Source organism: Theropithecus gelada, chromosome 7a (genome assembly GCF_003255815.1).
Source record: "Theropithecus gelada isolate Dixy chromosome 7a, Tgel_1.0, whole genome shotgun sequence".
Classification (NCBI taxonomy): Eukaryota; Metazoa; Chordata; class Mammalia; order Primates; family Cercopithecidae; genus Theropithecus; species Theropithecus gelada.
In genome coordinates this window covers 15,907,731-15,930,533 of record NC_037674.1, presented here as the reverse complement: position 1 = coordinate 15,930,533, position 22,803 = coordinate 15,907,731, and the positions used below count along the sequence as shown (strand labels likewise).

General features: G+C 48.2%; 2 protein-coding genes across 8 annotated transcripts in view; one reads left to right on the top strand and one right to left on the bottom strand.

Moving 5' to 3' along the window:
• Positions 1-4,660: 4,660 nt before the first annotated feature.
• On the bottom strand, positions 4,661-10,529 carry RPUSD2 (RNA pseudouridylate synthase domain containing 2). 2 transcript variants are annotated; one of them, XM_025390868.1, is made up of 3 exons: positions 9,885-10,529; positions 6,912-7,208; positions 4,661-5,600 (listed from the first exon to the last, which is right to left on the bottom strand). In XM_025390868.1, exons 1-3 carry the CDS (start codon positions 10,494-10,496, stop codon positions 4,866-4,868), a joined length of 1,644 nt encoding a protein of 547 aa, XP_025246653.1. In that variant the 5' UTR covers positions 10,497-10,529; the 3' UTR covers positions 4,661-4,865. The 2 variants fall into 2 exon arrangements, with proteins under 2 accessions (XP_025246653.1, XP_025246652.1); XM_025390867.1 differs by having other exon boundaries at positions 10,068-10,529.
• Positions 10,530-15,380: 4,851 nt separating this feature from the next.
• The window catches only part of CCDC32 (coiled-coil domain containing 32), a 36,066-nt gene continuing 28,643 nt past the window's right edge, over positions 15,381-22,803 (top strand). Inside the window, exons 1-2 of one of the 6 annotated variants that reach the window (XM_025390698.1) lie at positions 15,381-15,647; positions 17,671-17,926. In XM_025390698.1, coding sequence (XP_025246483.1) covers positions 17,683-17,926 — 244 coding nt within the window. In that variant the 5' untranslated portion in view covers positions 15,381-15,647; positions 17,671-17,682. Of the gene's footprint in view, positions 15,673-17,670; positions 17,927-22,803 lie in introns of all 6 variants that reach the window. The other 5 variants (XM_025390695.1, XM_025390693.1, XM_025390696.1 and 2 more) reach the window with 5 other exon arrangements.

Here is a 22,803-nt window from a genome sequence, read left to right as displayed (position 1 = left end):
TAGGCGTGGCCGGGTAAGTTTCGATCTCTTCGGATTGACGTCACCTGGTGCATGCTCAGTTGATCTGCATCTTCCCGGGCGTGGGCTGCATTTTCCCACACGCGGGAAAGTTGGTGAGGAAGAACCCGGAAGCAACATGGATTGTGCCTCCTTGTTCACCTTCCTCCATCTTGTCCTTTCTCCCTCACCCAAACAGTCCAACCTCTTATTGATTATAAGAATTTGGGGTGCCGTTGTCTGGCTGGCTGCTTCCTGCTGTTAGGGGGTGTAGTTAGGGTCTGAGGTTGGCAGTTGGGTGTAGGGATGCAGGAGCATTTGGTTGAAGGTGACTCGGGTGATCTCTTGGACCTTGGCTCAGAGAAATTTTATTAAAATGGGAGCAAAATATAAGGCAAGGCGAGGATTAGTATGGGAATTAGGAAATCACAAAGGGCACCCTGCCAAGCTAGGTCTTCTATGAGAGTAAAAAGTTGGGAAACCCACTGGTTGGGGGATGGGTCGGGAAGGAGGGTGTCTATGGGGTTTATGAGGGAAAAGTCAGTTAAGTTAAGATGAAGTTAAGGAAGCGGGAAAATTTGAGGAGGGTGTTGATCCTTGAGTAGAACCTGGTCACCTTAGGCTCGGCGAGGGTGACCGGGGTCTCCAAGTGTGGGCACCGTCAGTCGTCGTCCAGGTGTAGGAGCTGGAAGGAGCCTTCCGGCCTTTGAGGAGAGGCACCACGTTGAGGCGCAATGCCTGCCCTGCTGGCGGGGCAATCAGACTTCCAATGTCCTTCCTGTCGGCAGGTTGGGCACGGCGTGGTAGGCAGGCGAGGATTTGGACACTGTTTTGCCTAATGCCCAGTTGTGCCACACTTAAGGCATGGACGAGACAGAGTGGCCGGCTTGGCCTGAGGACACTGGTTCGCCCAGTGTCCTGAGTCTCCGCATTTATAGCAGGAGCCCTTGGGAGACTTGCTCTGTGTCTTCCCTGCTGGCAGAGTGGGCAACGCTGGTTGGAGGGCAGCCACTAGAGCTTGTGCCTGAAGCACAGCCCTTCTTTTCTCCTTGTCTATCTCTGCGGCCTCAGCTGCTTCTTCTCTGGAGTTAAAAACTTTAAAGGCCAATTTTACTAAGTCCTGTATGGGGGTTTGAGGCCCATCTTCAACCTTTTTTAGCTTTTTTCGAATATCTGAGGCTGACTGGGAAATAAAATAGGAGGCTAGGACAGCTGCCCTGGCTAGGGAAGTGGGCTAGCTGGGTAAATTGGGCCAGTGCCTCTGTAAGGCGATTTAGGAAGGAAGCCGGGTTCTCATCTGGGTGTTGGATAATTTCCTTTAATTTATCAAAATTGACCACTTTGTTAGAGGCTGCCTGCATACCGGCTAAGACACATTGAATCATAATGTCCATCCTACGGTGGCCAGGCTGCTGCGGTTGGTAATCTCAATCTGGTTCTATGGACGGGACAGCCATCTCTCCTAACAGGACGGTGGCGTCAGTTAAATGCCATTGATCTGCATGTGGCCTGGCGGCTGCGAAAATGCACTCTCTTTCCTCTGGGTTAAGAGTGGAAGTAAGAATGACATGTAAGTCATGCCAGGTAAGGTTATATGCTCTGGCCTAGGTATCGAAACTCTTTGGAATATTAGGTGGGGTTGGCTGAGAAGTCGCCAAGTCGTTCTTCAGTTTTGGAAAGGTCAGCTAAGGAAAAGGGGACGTGGACTCTAACCACACCTTCGGCTCCTTCTCGGGGGCGGGGGGTAACAAACTAGCAGGGGAGGTTGGAACAGACTGACCAGTAAGGTAGGTTAAGACAGGCTGACTGGTAGAGGAAGTTAGGGCAGGCTGACTGGTAGAGGGCTGACTAATGGGGGCCGCTACCGGGGTCTTGGAGCGAGTGTGGACGGAAATGGGAGAGGTAAGAGGAGTGGCTGAGGGAGGAGCATCGGGCGGGGCGGTGGGAGCTCCATAGGGAGGGGTGAGAGGAGTGGCTGAAGGAGGAGCGTCGGGAGGGGCAGTAGGAAGTCCATAGGGAGGGGGGTTGGAAAGTTGGGAGGGAGGTCACCTGCCATCGGCCCCATCTGAAATGGAGGTGGAGTCCTCCTCAGTTGCTGAGGTGGGGACCAAGGGCCGGGTTTAGGGGTTTAGGCTAACAAGACCTGTGCCATTTAACACTGGGCACACAGGTCTGGGCGAGAGCGCAAGTCCCAAAAGCCTTGGACATAGATAATCTCTGACCACTTTCCAAGCCTTTGGCAGAAATTAGAGAGATCTAATAGAATGTTATAGTCAAGTGTGCCGTCTGGTGGCCATTGAGACTGGTTGTCTAATTTATATTGGGGCCATGCCACAGTGGAGAGGAAAATTAGCCGCTTTCGTTTTAAATCTTGAGCTAAATATAAGGCTTCCAAGTTTTGGAAGAGACACCGTAAGGGGGTGTTCCTAGGGATTTTGGATTGTGAGGTTCCCATTGTTTAACCACCAGAAATGGAAACCAACCTCACGCAGTGGCAAAGCATCCTTTGCCGCTGCTGGAGATCGGGGGCTCCTGGAGCCACTAACGGAGAATTGAGGAACTTCAAGATGGACGTCTCCGAGTTGAAGACCTCACTGCGTCACAGGGTGGCTACGTCCTTGGGCGTACGTACGACTCTAGGCCAAGGACACGGAAACGGACAGAGATGGTTAACAAAGGGGAGTACTCACCAAAGAAGAAATTCTCAGAGCGGCACCATTGGAAAGCTGGAACACTTGTTTGGTGTTCGTGGCTGGTTGGGTTGGGAGCCGGTTTGCTGTTGAGGAGGTTCGTTAGACCCTTAGGGGATGTTGAGGAAGGGTCTCCTCCTGGGTCGGGTTTCGGCACCAACTGTTTTGTTTAATTTAATTTAATTTAGGAGAGCTAAGTAATTAAACATGAGGCCAAAGTACGTAAGAAAGTGGCAGTCTTTTATTGCAAATATGCACACACTCTCGGGCGAGGTTCTCTGGTCCTCAGGCGTGGGGGGCCAGGGAAGTCGCACCGGCGCTCTCGGGTGAGGTTCCCCAGCCCATGAAAACGGGGGTCGAAGAAGTCACGCCGGCTCCTGCTGGTGGCGGACTTTTATGCATTGGTACTGGAAGGGGGAGGGCAGTGGGCAGGATAAGGGCGTGAGAAGGGCGTCTCCGTAGGCGTGGCCGGGTAAGTTTCAATCTCTTCGGATTGACGTCACCTGGTGCATGCTCAGTTGATCTGCATCTTCCCGGGCGTGGGCTGCATTTTCCCGTACGCGGGAAAGTTGGTGAGGAAGAACCCAGAAGCAACATGGATTGTGCCTCCTTGTTCACCTTCCTCCATCTTGTCCTTTCTCCCTCACCCAAACAATAATGTTGAGCTTTTTTTTTTTCATATGCTAGCTGGTCATTTGTATATCTTCTTTAGAAAAATGTCTGTTCAAATCCTTTGCCCATTTTTAAGTTGGGCTGTTAGTCTTTTTGCTAAGACTCTCACATCCAGAAAATATAAAGAACACTTACACTCAACAACAAAAAGACTAACAACCCAGAATGAGATGCCACCTCACTCCTACTAGGATGAATATGATCAAAACAAAACAAATGTTGGTGCAGATGTAGAGAAACTGAAACCCCTGTGCATGCTGGTGGCAATGTAAAATGGTTCAGCTGCTGTGGAGAAGTTTAGTGGATTCTCAAAGAATTACCATACGACTCAGCAATTCCACTGTGAGGTATATACGCAAAAGAACTGAAAACATATTCAATGTTCACAGCAGCACTATTCACAATAACGAAAAGGTGGAAACAACCCAAATATCCATCAATTGATGAACAGATAGACAAAATATGGTATATCCATACAACAGATGATTCTGCCATAAAAAAAAGAATGAGGTACTGATACACACTACAAGTTGAAAAAACCTTGAAAACATTATGCCAAGGGAAACAGAGACACAGAAGGTCACATGTTGTATCATTCCATTTATATAAAATGTCCAGAATAAATAGGCAAATCCATACAGAAAGTAGATTAGTGGTTGCCAGAGGCTGGCGGAAGGCGAGTGGAAAGTGACCACTTACTTAACAGGTACAGGTTTCCTTTTGGGAAATATATGAGGTTACGGTTGTACAACACTGTGAATGTACTAAATGTGACTATGCTGTACATCTTAAAATGGTCAATTTTTTTTTTTAAGACCCTGTCCAGGGTCTGGAGTGCAGCAGCACAATCACAGTTCACTTTTTTTTTTTTTTTTTTTTTTGAGACGGAGTCTTACTCTGTCGCCCAGGCTGGAGTGCAGTGGCGCGATCTGGGCTCACTGCAAGCTCCGCCTCCCGGGTTCACGCCATTCTCCTGTCTCAGCCTCCCGAGTAGCTGGGACTACAGACACCTGCCACCACAACCAGTTAATTTTTTTGTATTTTTAGTAGACGGGGTTTCACCATGGTCTCTATCTCCTGACCATGGCCTCCCAAAGTCTGGGATTACAGGCGTGAGCCACCATGCCTGGCCCACAGTTCACTTTAACCTTGAACTCCTGGACTCCAATGATCCTTTCACTTCTACCTCCCAAAGTACTAGGATTATAGCCATGAGCCACTGTGCCTGGCCAGTTAAAGTGGTTAATTTTATGTTATGTGAATTTTACATCAATAAAAAAGCAGGAAGAAAACCAGACACAAAATATGTTAGAAAAAGGGATATATTTACAAACCAAAAAATCTCCAAATTCCCACTGTAAGAAGGTAGCAAGTATGAGCAGGTCTCTTTAGAAGCCCGACCTCACTCCTATAGAAACCCCAAGTACCAGCCCACGGGGTCAGCCCTTGCCCTATAGCCCATCCTTGTCACAACCCAAGAAGCAATCCCTCCATTGGCCACACCTCTCAGTCTTTTTGCCAGTCATCCTGTGCCCAGGCAGGCATTGGTGAAAAGTACTCAAAGCCTGGCCCTTTATAGCGTAGGGCATGTAGGAACATCACAAGGTCTTTGGGCAAGGGATCCTGTCGAACCAGCCGGCACTCTGCACAGAGTGAGTCTGCCTCTTGATTCATGACATCTGTTTCAACTGCCTTCTCTGGTGCCAAGGCTATTGTGTCCAACTTCTGAGGGGCTGCCTCAGCTACTTCCTCCATCTTCTGGGCAGCTGCAGCCAACTCTTCCAGGCTGTCCTTGCCCAACTCTGAGGAGGGGGCCGTAGAGTCTGTGAGTCCTGAGGACAGGTCACCCTCACAGAGATCTAGCACATCCAGGCTCTGTTTGGCCTGATGCTCTGCTACCAGGTCCCGTAGCAATTCCTCATCTGTCTTGGGAATGCGGCCGCCCCGGCCTCGGGAGGGACCCCAGGCAACTGAGTTGTAGATGGGGTCATTGAGAATGGGATGGCCCAAGAACTGAAGGTGGACTCGAATCTGGTGTGTGCGGCCTGTGAGTGGCCGGCACCGTACCACACTGGACTGGCCATTGTAGCTTAGCCTCTGGAACACTGTCTCACAGGGCTTGCCCCGGGTATCTACACGGCACACCCCTACTTTGTAAGACACCACTAAGATGGGTTCTTTACAGGTCACTTCCTCAGTGGGGAACTCCCCTTCCACCCGGCACACGTACTCCTTCTCCAGCTACATAGGAGGGAAGAGGGAGAAAGTCAGTACAAAGCCTAAATTCATGGAGTCCAAACCCTTTGTGGAGTGATAAGGACCAGTCTCAGAAGATTCAAACTCCAATTCTACCATTTGCCAGTTTTGTGATCCTGGGTACATTACTTAACCTCTAAATCTTACTAACTCATCTAGAAAATGTGAAATTAGAAAAGCATTTACCGGTTGGGTGTGGTGGCTCACACCTGTAATCCCACCACTTTGGGAGGCTGAGGCGGGTGGATCACCTGAGGTCGAAAGTTGGAGACCAGCCTGACCAACATAGAGAAACCCTGTCTCTACTAAAAAATACAAAATTAACCAGGCGTGGTGGCGCATGCCTGTAATCCCAGCTACCTGGGAGGCTGAGGCAGGAGAATCGCTTGAACCCAGGAGGCGGAGGTTGCAGTGAGCTGGGATCGCACCATTGCATTCCAGACTGGGCAACAAGAGCGAAACTCCATCTCAAAAAAAAAAAAGAAAAGAAAAGGAAAGAAAAATCAACTACCTCATTGGGCTGTGATAAGCAGTCAGTAAGTTAGGCTGTAATGTGCTTGATACTAAGCCTGGTATAGAGTATGCACTCAATAAATGTATTATGATTCAGATTCAGAATTACAAGTCTCAGGACAACAATCAATACCATTAAACTCTTCTACCCAAGCCTTTTCCAACTACATCTAGAATCTTTTCACCAAGCAGGCTCTCCCATAATCTTAAAAGCCTTGCTCAGCATTTTCTTATGTTAATTTGTTTCTTTGAGACAGAGTCTTGCTCTATAGCTCAGGCTGGAGAGCAGTGACACGATCATGGCTCACTGCAGCCACAACCTCCCATGGCCAAGCAATCCTCCTACCTCAGCCTCCCAAGTTGCTGGGACCACAGGCATGTGCCACCATGCCAAGCTAAGTTTTTTTTTTTTTTTTTTTTTGTAGAGACAGGGTCTCCCTATTTTGCCCAGGCTGGTCTCAACCTCCTGGGCTCAAGCTATCCTCCTGCCTCAGCCTCCCAAAATGCTGGGATTACAGGTGTGAGCCACCATGCCTGGCCTTGTCAGCATCTTAAAGCTTCAAAATAGCAAACTACTAAGAGAGGCAGTGTAAGCCATCTCTAAAGATTTTTTTGAAACGTATGAGATATCCTGCGTTTGGCACTTTAGGTGTTGACCTGCCTTAAGGTAGGAAGGATTGCCAGATAAATATGAAGGACCACTTTAGAACTACGTGATGCCCTTTTGATACAGAGCATTCGTAAGCCCAAGAAGTGGCCTGTGGAGACAAAAGCCTGACTCACCTGCCGGTCCCGAACCTGCTCGTGAATTCTCTCAGAGACTGCAGCTGTCTTGGCAAACATAAGCACCCCTGAGGTAAGGCGGTCAAGCCGATGCAAGGGGTGTAACTCCTTCAGTTGGTGCTCCTTGCCTAGGATGAAGATAACTGTGTTGTGTCGGAAGCGGCCACAGGGGTGAACGGGAATGGAGGAAGGCTTGTCTACAACCACCACATCTTCGTTCTCAGCTAGCAGGCGAATGGGCTCTGCTGTGACTGGTGGCTCATGCCTGTGCACTGTGTTCCGCAAGAAATCATTGTCCTGTCAAAGACATATGGTAATAAGTCAGCCCAGGGACCGCAGCCTGTAATCAGTCAACTTCATACCCAGCTTCCCCTGTTCCTTACTGACATGGAAAAATGGTGAAAGCATATCTTGGGCAGAAAAGCAGTGTGCAGAGTATGATCTCATTTTGTAAAAGTATAGACAGACACAGGCAGATAGCTGGCATTGAAAAAAGTACTGGAAGGACATATACAAAAATGTTAACTGTGTTATCTCTGGGTGGTGAGATTATGAATGTTTTTTGGTTTTGCTAATTGTTATTTTCTCTACAATAAAGGTATTTTAAAAGTAAAATTTTTTAGTCGGGTGCAGTGGCTCACGCCTATAATCCCAGCACTTTGGGAGGCTGAGGTGAGTGGATCACAAGGTCAAGAGATCAAGACCATCCTGGCCAACACGGTGAAACCCCATCTCTACTAAAAACACAAAAATTAGCCAGGCATGGTGGCGGGCGCCTGTAATCCCAGCTACTTGGGAGGCTGAGGCAGGAGAATAGCTTGAAACTGGGAGGCGGAGCTTGCAGTGAGCTGAGATCGCGCCACTGCACTCCATCCTAGGCGAAAGAGCAAGACTCTGTCTCAAAAAATAATAATAATAATAATAATAATAATAAAGGTAAAATTTTTTTAATGGAGGAAAAAACCTTCATAAATCATCACTGATCACGATCTTGAACAAACAAAACTAAGGTTGAGGTCCAGGGATATGGGCTGTAGACCAGGATTTGCCACAGGCTTGTGACATGCTCTTGGGCAAGTCATTTATCCTCTCTGGGTCTTCGTTTCCTGTGGAATGTGAGGGTTAGACCAGATCTGTGCTTTTAGAAATTGGGATAGGGCCGGGCGCGGTGGCTCAAGCCTGTAATCCCAGCACTTTGGGAGGCCGAGACGGGCGGATCACGAGGTCAGGAGATCGAGACCATCCTGGCTAACACGGTGAAACCCCATCTCTACTAAGAAATACAAAAAATAGCCGGGCGAGGTGGCAGCGCCTGTAGTCCCAGCTACTCGGGAGGCTGAGGCAGGAGAATGGCATGAACCCGGGAGGCGGAGCTTGCAGTGAGCTGAGATCCGGCCACTGCACTCCAGCCTGGGCTACAGAGCGAGACTCCGTCTCAAAAAAAAAAAAAAAAAAAAGAAATTGGGATAGGAGAGGGAATTCATCAATATATGATATATTGACCCAAATCGCTTGATCAATGAAACAAGTTACTCCAAAACCATCCATTTCCCAAATGCTGTAATCGCCTTTTCTCCACTCACAACCATGGTAAACCAGTGTTACTGACAGGTAAAGAGTGTTACTTCTGACAGGGGTGTCTAGTACCTCATACCTGTGATGGAATTTTAAAGGAGTCAAAGCACTGGGCTAAACAATTCTAGTCTCTATCCCTGACATCTCACAATTCTGTTAACATATCAGGCTCTATGTTAAACAGTTTAAGTAGTAGTTACAGGAACACAGGCTTTGGTAGTATCACTGTTTGTGGCCTTACCCCTGTGAGTTTCCTTAGTTTCCTCAGAGGTAAAATGGAGTAGCAATACCTACTTCACAAGGTTGTCATTAGAATTAGACGTTAGTGGACATACAATGTTTAACTTTGTGCCTGGCACACAGTAAAGAGATATAAACGATAGCCCCTATTATTACTATTTGCACGGAGATCTACAACGCAGGGTAAAGTGATCAGTGCCCTTGCCACAAGACGGTGTTTAAAGGAATTATGAGAATTCCAACTTCTGTCCCTTGGAAACAAGGAAGCTGCCTTGAGGAAGAGGATAAACAGGCTGACTCCTGAAGCACAGAGCCGCCGTCCACTTGCGGAGGTGGGAAACGCGGGCTAAAAAAGTGTTCCAATTGAAAGCGAGAACGCTTTAGAATTGCCATGATTTTTTTTTTTTTTTTTCCTTTTTTGAGACAGAGTCTCGAACTGTTACCTAGGCTGGAGCACAGTGGCACCATCTCCGCTCACTGCAAGCTCCGCCTCCCGGATTCACGCCATTCTCCTGCCTCAGCCTCCAGAGTAGCTGGGACTACAGGCGCCCGCCACCACTTCCGGCTAAGTTTTTTGTATTTTTAGTAGAGAGGGGGGTTTCACCATGTTAGGCAGGATGGTCTCGATCTCCTGACCTCGTGATCCACCCGCCTCGGCCTCCCATAGTGCTGGGATTACAGGCGTGAGCCACCGCGCGCGGTCTAGAATTGACGTGATTTTAATCAACTACCTATGCCTCACTAAGCCTAAAAAACGTAACAACAGGCCGGGCGCGGTGGCTCAAGCCTGTAATCCCAGCACTTTGGGAGGCCGCGACGGGCGGATCACAAGGTCAGGAGATCGAGACCATCCTGGCGAACCCGGTGAAACCCCGTCTCTACTAAAAAATACAAAAAACTAGCCGGGCGAGGTGGCGGGCGCCTGTAGTCCCAGCTACTCGGGAGGCTGAGGCAGGAGAATGGCGTGAACCCGAGAGGCGGAGCTTGCAGTGAGCTGAGATCCGGCCACTGCACTCCAGACTGGGTGACAGGGCGAGACCCCGTCTCAAAAAAAAAAACCATAACAACAGAAAACAAAAACAACAACAACAACAACAACAACAAAAAACCCTGCCCCTTTTCCTCTCCCGCTTCTGGCCAGCCCCATCAGGACTTCACCTTGAGCACGATGTTGAGGTCCTGCACCGGCTTCTCGTTGAGGTGCAGGCGGCCCGCCTGGACCGCGGCCTCGTAGTAGGCCAGGGGCTGAGCTCGGAACTCGGTGCTGAAGACGTGCAGCAAGCTGTGGCCCACCCAGCGACCTTTGCAGTAGGTCTGGAAGTCAAAGTAATAGGGCCGCACCTTACGCAGGCCGCCCTCGAAGTAATAACTGGTTTCTTTAAAGTGCTCATCTCCGAAGCTCACCCCTGTCCGCCGCTTCTTCGGGGGCGGCACGACACGCTCCCCGGTTGCGCCCCGTCGCTTCTTACGCTTGCCCGGGCCCGGGGCTGCAGCCGAGGGATACTCCCCGCCTACTGGGGCCGGCTCCACTTCCCGGCCAGCCGGCTTCGGGGACCCCGGGGACGGCTCAACCCTCGCGTCGCCACCAGCGTCACCGTTTTGCTGATGCGGAGCCCTCAGCCCGCCCGCTGTCCCAACCTGGGTAGACAGTGTTTCTGCCATTGGGCCCTTAAAGCCACTCCAAGTCCTGGCAAAGCTAGGGCGCCGAAGGTCGCAGCGCCAATGTCCGAGAACCCCGAGCCATCCGCGGCCACCCAGCCACATAACCATGCGGCCCCCACTCCACTCCCAGAGTCGCAATCTGAGGACGTCACTCGGCCCCAGCGAATCAGGGAGGCCCAGTTCCGAGGCGGGGTCTGCGGTGAGTGAGCGAATTGAGTTGAGGTACTCGAGTTAAATTAGGTGAATTGAGTGAGCGTAGAGTTGAGAGATTGTAAATGTCTCACCAAAAGTGACCTTACTCAGACGTCTTCCTATTAGGGAGATACGACGCTATTTATAAAGGAAACTCTTGGAATTGCTCCGTGTAAGGCCACGGCAGGAGAAGGTCGTGTAGATTCCGAGTAATTCCTTGGGTCTGGAGAAACTCTTGAAAGGAGCTTTATTTAAGACAAAACAAAAACTAACAACCAGAATAAAGATTGCTAAGCTCTGCGAATATACTAAAACTCACTGTATTGTGTATTTTTAAAGGGTCAATATTATAGTATGTGACTTATATCTCAGTAAGATTGTTATGTATGTATTTAAAACACACACGAGCCCACCCCAGAAGCAATGTGTTCACACCTGTTTCCCCCTAACAGCATGAGAAGGATTAGGGATCCCCATTCGCCTCCCATATGCTTCCATCCTGAGATTAAAACTGCAAATAGATCAGAGGATATATTGCGAGGGTTCTTTTTTTTTTTTTTTTTTTTTGAGACGGAGTCTCGCTCTGTCGCCTGGGCTGGAGTGCGGTGACTGGATCTCAGCTCACTGCAAGCTCCGCCTCCCGGGTTCACGCCATTCTCCTGCCTCAGCCTCCCGAGTAGCTGGGACTACAGGCGCCCGCCACCTCGCCCGGCTAGTTTTTTGTATTTTTTTTAGTAGAGACGGGGTTTCACTGTGTTAGCCAGGATGGTCTCGATCTCCTGACCTCGTGATCCGCCCGTCTCGGCCTCCCAAAGTGCTGGGATTACAGGCTTGAGCCACCGCGCCCGGCTGCGAGGGTTCTTAAGTGCAAAATAAACCAACTCTGGTTAACTTAATCAGAGAGGGAATTATGGAAATAATATTAGTGCCTCATAGAATTCACAAGATAACTGGAGAATAGGCTCAGAAAAAGGGCCAAATCAAAGGAAACCAAGCCTTTTGAGAGTCTGGCTTCAGGCATGTCAGGGAAGAAACCCATTTGGGATGCAATAGACACAAGACACTATGTTGTGCCAAAGGACCCTTTTTCCTGCAACCCTGCCACCCCTTGGAGACCCCTAAATCTCCCTGTGTCTCTGTGTCCCTCTCCCAGCGTTCAGAGTCCTGCAGGGGAGGACTTCCATCAGCCAAACCTCACTGGTCTAAGCCCTCACTTCCAGAGTGCCTGGAGATGGAAGAATCTAACCCTCTTTTTTTTTTTTTTTTTTTGATACGGAGTCTCGCTCTGTCGCCCAGGCTGGAGTGCAGTGGCCGGATCTCAGCTCACTGCAAGCTCCGCCTCCCGGGTTTACGCCATTCTCCTGCCTCAGCCTCCCGAGTAGCTGGGACTACAGGCGCCCGCCACCTCGCCCGGCTAGTTTTTTGTATTTTTTAGTAGAGACGGGGTTTCACCGGGTTAGCCAGGATGGTCTCGATCTCCTGACCTCGTGATCCGCCCGTCTCGGCCTCCCAAAGTGCTGGGATTACAGGAGTGAGCCACCGCGCCCGGCCTTTTTTTTTTTTTTGAGACGGAGTCTTGCTCTGTTGCCCAGGCTGGAGTGCAGTGGCACCTTTTCGGCTCATTGCAATCTCAGCCTTCCGGGTTCAAGCTATTCTTCTGCCTCAGCCTCCCGAGTGGCTGGGACTACAGGCGCCCGCCACCACACCCGGCTAATTTTTATATTATTAGTGCTGTGATTAGAGGCATAAGCCACCGCGCCCGGCCAAGAATCTAACCCTCTTTGATATCCAGAGTGTGATTCTTCCAAATAAGGAGGCATTTCAATGTTAGTTTGCCAAAAAATAAAAACAAAAACAAACAAACAAAAAGGACACAGTGTAATTCTTGTCCTAGGCATTTGTATTCTGGAGAGGAGAAAGGGAAATCTTTTTTAGCTAAATTTCTTCTTCAAGTCATCAGTCTCACTAAACTAACTGAGGGACTGCAGCTGAGGTATTCACAGCTGCAGAACTCCATATGCTGAAAAGTCTGATTCCTGACCACCTCCAGAAATAAGAGGTAGAATTTTCCATTGATTGTGGGGTATGTTAGAGCAAAACTACTTCACAGGAGGGACATCATCTCTCAAATGTGTCATCTCATTAAGATATTTACAGTGAGAGCAGAACCTTATCCAAAAGAAAATATGTATTCTTAGCTAGCCTCTTTGTTCTATAGGATTGGGGTGGGAGAATTAAATCAGTTAATTCAAGTAAAATACTCGAACTAGCGCCTGGCAAAACTGTGGAGACAGAAAACAGCAGAATCTTGTTCCTCCTCCCCTTCTGACCTACTAAATGAGAATCTGCACTTTAATATGATCCCCAGGTGATTTTTCTGCATATTAAAGCTTGAGAAGCACTAGAATAGACCATGTAGAGTAGACATTTGTCATATTCTATAAACATCCAGCATCTTCTGAAAACCTTTGTTTTGGGTGGGGAATTTCTCACATTACATTACTGCCCCCAAGAGGTAGAAGCCAGAGCCTTCTCACACTCTCTGCCAGCTTGGACATAGGCATTTGACCTGGGCTGTATCTCTTAGACAGAGGCTTTGGTTCAGAGGCACACAACCCTGGAAGCAGGCCCAATGTCAAATCCATGTCTAACAAGGTAGCATTGGAGGCATCTAATCTGGGAGGCCAACAGTAGGGGAGGTTCTTGTGTCAAGTGCCTAATCAACAAATAATGCCAGCTATATATGTTCAGTGACCATGGGGGTGTTCCCTGAGCAGTCTCTCAGTGAGGTTTAGATACTGTTCCTGGCTATACAGAGCTAAAGCCTGACTCTCCACCCACCTTGAGGTTCTGTGAACTACTTAATATTCTTCAATCCTGTGGTATACAATAGGGTCACCATTAGCCATGTGCTGTACAATAGCCGCATGTGGCTAATTAAATTTAAATTAATTAAAATTTTAAAAAGTTTTGAGACAAGATCTCACTCCCATCACCCAGGCTGGAGTGCAGTGGCATGATCTTGGCTCACTGCAGCCTCGACTTCCCAAACTGAAGTGATTCTCCCACTTCAGCCTCCCTAGTAGCTGAGACGACAGACATGTGCCACCATGACCGGCTAATTTTTTGTATTTTTAGTAGAGACGAGGTTTTCCGCATTGCCTAGGGTGGCCTCAAACTGGGCTCAAACAATCCATCTACCTTGGCCTCCCAAAGTGTTAGGATTACAGGCTAGGCGTGGTGGTGCAACCTCTGCCTCCTGGGTTCAAGTAATTCTCCCCTGCCTCAGCCTCCTGAGTAGCTGGGATTATAGGCATGTGCCACCACGCCCAGTTAATTTTTGTATTTTTAGTAGAGACAGGGTTTCACCATATTGGCCAGGCTGGTCTCGAACTCCTGACCTCAGGTGATCCACACCCCCCTCAGTATCCCCAAATTCTGAGATTACAGACGTGAGCCACCGAGCCTGGCCAGAAACTGAATTTTAAATTTGATTTTAACTGGGCGCAGTGGCTCACATCTGTAATCCTAACACTGTGTTGTTTTTGTTGTTGTTGTTTTCTTTTTCTTTTTCTTTTTTTTTTGAGACGGAGTCTTGCTCTGTCACCCAGGCTAGAGTGAAAACTATTTCCTCAGCCAAGTTACTTCTGCTGATGGTTGGCTGATGTCTTTCATCACATGTCTCTTGGCAGAGAGTAACTGGTGTTGACCCTGGAAGTTGGGGATGGGGAGGGGTTGTATCTCAATGAACAAGCTGGTTATCCATCCTCTGAAGGATACCAAAGGTCGTCTCCTTTAACAACAACAACAAAGCATTCTGACACACACTTCTCATGACCACTGTCTCCTTTATGTACTCTGGCCACACTTCCATCATATACTGTATAACCTCTTTTTTTTTTTTTTTTGAGGCAGACTCTTGCTCTGTTGCCCAGGCTGGAATGCAGTGGCGCGATCTTGGCTCACTGCAATCTCTGCCTCCTAGGTTCAAGCGATTCTCCTGCCTCAGTCTCCCGAGTAGCTAGAATTCCAGGCATGTGCCACCACGCCCAGTTTATTTTTCTATTTTTAGTAGAGACAGGGTTTCACCATATTTCACCCAGGCTGGTGTCGAACTCCTGACCTCAGGTGATCCACCCGCCTCGGCCGCCCAGAATACTGGGATTACAGGCGTGAGTCACCGCGCCCGGCCGTCTATAACTGTTTACTGTTATTTGTAAACTTTCATGCCTCCATGGCGGACCCCCTTCCTACATTACTAAGCTGTAAGGATCTCCAGGACTTATACCAAGTCACATGTGTCTTAAATTCACGCTTAACACAATGCTTAGAACACAGCAGGAACTTGGTATCTACTGACTAAATGAATAAAGGAAAGCTTCATAATTTGATGAATGAGACATGGGTCTCCTGGGAGAGTAAGGAAAGAGCCGCGGAAGTGCTCTAACTTGGGTAACGAAGGGGTGAAATTTTTAGAAGACAAAACACCGGCAGAGAGAATTGTGGAGGAGGTGAACTGGCTCTGGCGACCAGGAAAAGTCAAAAGTCTTCGAAACTGGACTTCCCTATCCAAGCAGGGACTGGAACTCTGGATCTACAAGGAATCAACCCGGCCCTCGGGAGGGGAAGAGGGGCAATGCTCGGGGCACGTGACTTCACCGTTTCCCGGCAACCAGAGCCCCGCCCACCGTTCGCCTCTTGCTGCTCCTCACTTCTTCACCCCGCTGAACTCTTCTCGACCAATCGACGCACAGAACATCGTCGGGTGGGAAGGTAGTTGGAGGACTCCTGGGCTCCGTCACTAGGTGACTCCGCCCCTCCCGATTTCCTCCTGGCTGCAGGCGACAGAGCTGAGCCAAGCGTTTACTGGGCAGCTGTTGCGGTAAGTGAGGAGGGGCTGGGGTGCCCAGCGTTTTGGATCTCCCACTCTGGCCCGGCCCTGGAATACCACATAGAGGCCTTGGGACCTGATTCATCGCGTCCAGACAGCCCTAGAGACCTGAGCGACTGAGGCCTGGGATCTGGACGCCGGAATTTCCTGCGCGGTTCTGGACGCCTTGCCCTGGGGTAAGGGGCCATGCGGGACTCTGGTGTGAACAAAGTTTTGGTTTTGGGTGGCTTCAGACGACTTCGGGTTGGGGGTTCACTGTAGCCCTAGACATCAGTTCACCCAGGACCGCCGTCGCATATCTGTCCCTTTTACTTCCGGCCTTTACGCTGGCTGTGCTCTGTCTCCTGGCTTTATTCAGACCTTGCCTCATGCAGCCTTCCTGATCTCTAAGTCCCCTCTTGAAAGAAGGTGTCAGCCTATACTATATGCCTAGATAGTTATAAAAGCCTCCGGGCTCTTTGCGTAGCTTTTCCTACCTGCCCTTGCTTGGGCTGATTTCGTTATATTTTCCAAACAGGCAGGATAGTAGTTGATAAAAACATGGATTCTGGAGCAGTACAGATCTGGTTTCCATTCAAGGATTCCCCACATATCAATAATGTGCCCTGGAGCAAGTTACCCTTCTGAACCTGTTTTTTCATCTGTAAAATGGTGAGAATACCTACCTTTCAGTGTTTGTATTAAAATAAGAACGTGAGGCATATGGCTGAACTGCATGCGCTGAGCACATAGCCCTTGCATTGTGACAGTACTCTCTGACAGACACTTTTTACCAACCAGGATCTTCATCTGTAGCGCCACTGCACTACAGCCTGGGCGACAGAGCGAGACTCAGTCTCAAAAAAAAAAAAAAAAAAAAAAAAAGAAAAGAAAAAATAATTTAATTGACTGGGGATAGAACTGTGGCATTTTGGAGATCTTTGGAGAAAAGTGCAGGCTGGTTGTCCACGCTGGAAATGCCCTAGAGATTCGTGTGTTTGTGTGTGTGTTAAAATACATGTAGTATAAAATTAACATGCAGCATAACTGCAAGCTCCGCCCCCCGGGTTCACGCCATTCTCCTGCCTCAGCCTCCCGTGTAGCTGGGACTACAGGCGCCCGCCACCACGCCTGGCTAATTTTTTTTTTTTTTTTTGTAGTTTTAGTAGAGATGGGGTTTCACCGTGTTAGCCAGGATGGTCTCGATCTCCTGAACTCGTGATCCACCGGCCTCAGCCTCCCAAAGTGCTGGGATTACAGGCGTCAGCCACCACGCCCGGCCAAAATTGACCATTTTAACTATTTTTCTGTGTATGATTCAGTGGTGTTCATATTGTTGTGCAACCATAACCACCATGCATCTCCAGAACTTTTTCATTTTCCCAAACTGAAACTGTGTACCCATTAAACAGTAACTCCCCATTCTTTCTACCTCCCAGCTCCCACCATCCTATTTTCTGTATCTATGAATTTGACTACTCAGGTACCTTATATAAGCGGAATCACAGTATCTGCCTTTTGTGTATGGCTTGTAGGAATTCCATTTTTTTTTTTTTTTTTTTTTGAGACGGAGTCTCGCTTTGTCGCCCAGGCTAGAGTGCAGTGGCGGGATCTCGGTTCACTGCAAGCTCCACCTCCCAGATTCAGGCCATTCTCCTGCCTCAGCCTCCCGAGTAGCTGGGACTAAAGGCACTCGCCACCACACCCGGCTAATTTTTTGTATTTTTAGTAGAGACGGGGTTTCACTGTGTTAGCCAGGATGGTCTCGATCTCCTGACCTCCTGATCTGCCCGCCTCGGCCTCCCAAAGTGCTGGGATTACAGGCGTGAGCCACTGCACCTGGCCAGGAATTCCATTTTTATTTTTATTTTGTTTATTTATTTATGAGACAGGGTCTCGCAGTGTCACCCAGGCTGGAGTGCAGTGGCGTGATCACCACTCACTGCAGCCTCTATCTCCTGGGCTCAGGTGATCCTCCTTCCTCAGCCTCCGGAGTAGCTGGGACTACAGGCATGTGCCACCACACCTGTCTAATTTTTGTATTTTTAGTATAGATGGGATTTTGCCATGTTTCCCAGGCTGGTCTCGAACTGCTGGCCTCAAATTATCTGCCTGTCTCAGCTTCCCAAGGTGTTGGGATTACAAGCGTGAACCACTGTGCCCAACCTTATGCTGTATTCTTAAAGCCAGTTCTTACTCACTTGAGCTTCTGTTTTATAGCGCAGATTCCAGATGAAAATGTTTGAGAGCGCTGACTCTACAGCCACAAGATCTGGCCAGGATCTCTGGGCTGAAATTTGTTCCTGTCTGCCAAATCCTGACCAAGAAGATGGTGCCAACAATTCCTTCTCAGACTCCTTTGTGGATTCTTACCCTGAAGGTGAAGGCCAGAGGGAGGTGGCTGACTTTGCCGTCCAGCCAGCTGTAAAGCCTTGGGCTCCCTTGCAGGATTCAGAAGTGTATTTAGCATCTCTAGGTAAGTTGGACGGCTCTAGGTAAGCATATTGAAGTTCTGTTACATCAAACTTGGTTTCCTGTTCTTTTTTTTCTTTTCTTTTTTTTTTTTTTTGAGACGGAGTCTCGCTCTGTCGCCCAGACTGGAGTGCAGTGGTGCGATCTCGGCTCACTGCAAGCTCCGCCTCCCGGGTTCACGCCATTCTCCTGCCTCAGCCTCCCGAGTAGCTGGGACTACAGGCGCCTGCCGCCACGCCCGGCTAATTTTTTGTATTTTTAGTAGAGACGGGGTTTCACCATGTTAGCCAGGATGGTCTCGATCTCCTGACCTCGTGATCCGCCTGCCTCAGCCTCCCAAAGTGCTGGGATTACGGGCGTGAGCCACGGCGCCGGTTTCCTACCCTTTTGTGTTGTTGTTATTCCTGTCACATGTATCTGTCAGATATAATTCCAAGGGATGTTTCAAGCTGGCTGTTGGGAAGCAGCCCCGTTTTCCTTGAACAGATCTTTTTCTCTTGTTTTTTTGTTTGTTTGTTTGTTTGTTTGTTTGTTTTTTTAATATTTTGAGACTTTCACTCTTGTTGCCCAGGCTGGAGTGCAATGGTGCGATCTTAGCTCACGGCAACCTCCGCCTCCCGGGTTCAAGCGATTTTCCTGCCTCAGCCTCCTGAGTAGCTGGGATTACAGGCGCCTGGCACAACACCCGGCTAATTTTTTGTATTTTTAGTAGAGATGGGGTTTCATTTCACCATGTTGGCTAGGCTGGTCTCAAATGCCTGACCTCAGGTGATCCACCCACCTCAGCCTCCCAAAGCTCTGGGATTACAGGCATGAGCCACCGCCACTAGCCGAGCAGCTCTTAAAACAGTTTTTGTCACTTCCTGCTTCTGACCAGTTCATCTAAATGCCGTTTGATTTCTTAGCATTCTGTAGAACCCTCTTGCCTACTGTTGGTTGCCCATATATTCAAATAACAAAAGTGTTAAACCTTATGCCATCCTGCAAGAAAATGTGATGGCCCCAGGGCTACATGTGATTTCTGATGCTAGAGTTTGAAAAACGTAATAAATTGATTGATTGTTGAGAATGGGAGCACGTTGACATAAGATTCATTCTGCCTCTTGTTAGCCATTTTATTTTAAAAATATTTCCTGAACACATTTTCCGTACCCTGTCCTGTGGCCATAGTATAAGTATCTAGAGAGATTCCAAACACAGGAAAGAGATTCAAATTGTCCCATGCTAGGAGAAAAAGGAAATATCAGTCTAGGGCAGTGATGGGCAGTCTTTAGAATTGTAATATCCTTTTATTGTGGAACAACCATGAGATCCATCCATGTTTCATGAAACCAAACCTGGGAGTAAGGCCCAACTTGGCCTCCCAAAGTGCTGGGATTACAGGCGTGAGCCACCGCGCTTGGCCCTAATTTTTTTACTTCAATAGCTTTTGCTGTACAAGCGGTTTTTGGCTACGTGGATTAACTGTACAGTGGTGAAGTCTGAGATTTTAGTGCACCCATCACCCAAGTAGTGGACATTGTATCCAATGTGTAGTTTTTTTATCTTTCACCCCTCTCCAAACCTCCCCACTTCTGAATCTCCAAAGTCCAGTATACCACTTTGTCGTTTTTTGTTTTTTGTTTTTTGTTTTTGAGACGGAGTCTTATTCTGTCGCCCAGGCTGGAGTGCAGTGGCACGATCTCGGCTCACTGCAACCTCCGTCCCATGGGTTCAAGCAGTTCTGCTGCCTCAGCCTCCTCAGTAGCTAGGATTACAGGCGCCTGCCACCACGCTTGGCTAATTTTTGTGTTTTTAGTCGAGACAGAGTTTCACCATGTTGGTCAGGGTGATCTCGAACTCCTGACCTCGTGATCCACCCGCCTCTGCCTCCCAAAGTGCTGGGATTACAGGTGTGAGCCACCGTGCCTGGCCAATATACCACTTTGTATACCTTTGTGTACCCATAGCTTAGCTCCCACTTATAAGTGAGAACGTATGGCATTTTGTTTTCCATTCCTGAGTTACTTCACTTAGAGGATAATGGCCTCCAGCTCCGTCTAAGTTGCTGCAGAAGACATTATTTTATTCTTTCTTATGGCTGAGTAGTCTTCTATGGTGTATATATTCCATATTTTCTTTATCCACTCATTGCTCGATGGGCACTTAGGTTGCTTCTGTATCTTTGCAATTATGAATTGTGAAACATGTGTGCAGGTGTCTTTTTGATATAATGACTTCTTTTCCTTTGGGTAAACACCTTGTAGTGGGATTGCTGGATCAAATGGTAGATCTACTCTTAGTTCTTTGAGAAATTGCCATATGTTTTCCATAGAGGTTGTACTGATTTACATTCCCATCAGCAGTGTATAAGGATTCTCTTTTTACCACATCCATGTCAACATCTATTGTTTTTTGACTTTTTAATAGTGGCCATTCTGGCTGGGGTAAGGTAGTATCTCATCATTTTGACTTGCATTTTCCTGATGATTAGTGATTCTGAGCATTTTTTCATATGTTTGTTAGCCATTTGTATATCTTCTCAAATCCCATTGAGAAATGTCTATTCACATCATTTGCCCACTTTTTGATGGGATTATTTGTTTTTTTCTTTCTGATTTGAGCACCTTGTAGATTCTGGATTTTAGTCCTTTGTTAGATACATAGTTTGCAAATACTTTCTCCCATTCCATGGGTTGTCTGTTTATGCTGATGATTATTTCTTTTGCTGTACAGAAGCTTTTTAGTTTAATTAGATCCCATTTATTTATTTTTGTTTTTGTTGCATTTACTTTTGGGATCTTAGTCATAAATTTTTTGCCTAGGCTGGGCGCGGTGGCTCACGCCTTTAATCCCAGCACTTTGGGAGACCAAGGCAGGTGGATCACAACGTCAAGAGATCAAGACCATCCTGGCCAACATGATGAAACCCCATCTCTACTAAAAATACAAAAATTAGCTGGGCGTGGTGGCGCACGCCTGTAGTCCCAGCTACTCCGGAGGCTGAGACAGGAGAATCACTTGAACCTGGGAGGCAGAGGTTGCAGTGAGCCGAGATAGTACCACTGCACTTCAGCCTGGGCGACAGAGCGAGACTCTGTCTCAAAAAAAAAAAAAAAAAAAAAAATCTTTGCCTAGGCCAATATCTGGAAGAGTTTTTCCTAGGTTTTCTTTTAGAATTTTGGAGATTTCAAGTCATATCCATCTTGAGTTGATTTTTGTATAAGGTGAGAGACAGGGATCTAGTTTTATTCTCCTATACGTGGCTAGCCAGTTTTCCCAGAACCGTTTGTTAAATAGGGTGTCCTTTCCCCAATTTATGTTGTTGTATGCTTTGTCGAAGATCAGTTGCAAATGTGGGAATAATTTTTTGAGGAAGGAAAGGCAATTCAGGTAGAAGGAGCTTCTGAGGAAAGACGGAAAGAAGAGTCAGAAGAGAGCTTGCATAATAGCTAAGAAATACCTTGCAAAAACAAAAGGGATTTTGTTTTTTTTTCTAATTTTTTTTTTTTTTTTTTTTTTTTTTTTGAGACGGAGTCGCTCTGTCACCCAGGCTGGAGTGCAGTGGCCGGATCTCAGCTCACTGCAAGCTCCGCCTCCCAGGTTCACGCCATTCTCCTGCCTCAGCCTCCCGAGTAGCTGGGACTACAGGCGCCCGCCACCTCGCCCGGCTAGTTTTTTGTATTTTTTTAGTAGAGACGGGGTTTCACCGTGTCAGCCAGGATGGTCTCGATCTCCTGACCTCGTGATCCGCCCGTCTCGGCCTCCCAAAGTGCTGGGATTACAGGCTTGAGCCACCGCGCCCGGCCGGGATTTTGTTAATGATGTACTGGAGGAAGAAGATATGAGAAAAACATAGGTGGAGTGATAGAAAGATAGGGAGTAATGTGAAATTTGCCAGGAAGCCACCAAAGATAGGATAGCAATGCTTGCAGCCATGGCCTAGGGGATGAAAATTCTGTATGTGGTAGCCAAAGCATCTGTTTAATGATGATAAGGAGAAGAGGCAGCAATCGGATAAAGCTAAAGAACCAGATCCTTTGGCTTGTTGGTGCTCTATGACGAGGGCTTCTAAGAAACTTTCATGAAAGTCAGGCATGGTGGCTCACACCTATGATCCCAGCGCTCTGAGAGGCCAAGGTGGGAGGATCACATGTAGGCCAAGAGTTTGAGACCAGCCTGGGCAACATAGTGAGACTGTCTTTACAAAAATATTTTTAAAAATTAGCCTGAAGTGGTAGATGCCTGTAATCTCCCCTACTCAGGGGGCTGAGGTGAGAGGATTGCTTGAGCCTAGCAGTTGTTTGAGGTTACAGTGAGCTGTGATCATGCCACTGCACTCCAGCCTGGGTGACTGAGCAAGACCTTGTTGAAAAAGAGACAGAGGAAGAGAAAGAGAGAGAGCACTTTAGGAGGCCGAGGCGGGCAGATCACATGAGGTCAGGAGTTCAAGACCATCCTGGCCAACATGACAAAACCCTGTCTCTACTAAAAATACAAATATTAGCCAGGTGTGATGGTGTGCACCTGTAATCCTAGCTACTTGGGAGGCTGAGGCAGGAGAATCGCTTGAACCCAGGAGGCGGAGCTTGCAGTGAGCTGAGTGAGATCATGCCACTGCACCCCAGCCCGGGTGACAGAGCGAGACTTCATCTCAAAAAAAAAAAAAAAAGAGGCCGGGTGCGGTGGCTCAAGCCTGTAATCCCAGCACTTTGGGAGGCCGAAACGGGCGGATCACGAGGTCAGGAGATCGAGACCATCCTGGCTAACACGGTGAAACCCCATACAAAAAACTAGCCGGGCGAGGTGGCGGGCGCCTGTAGTCCCAGCTACTCGGGAGGCTGAGGCAGGAGAATGGCGTAAACCCGGGAGGCGGAGCTTGCAGTGAGCTGAGATCCGGCC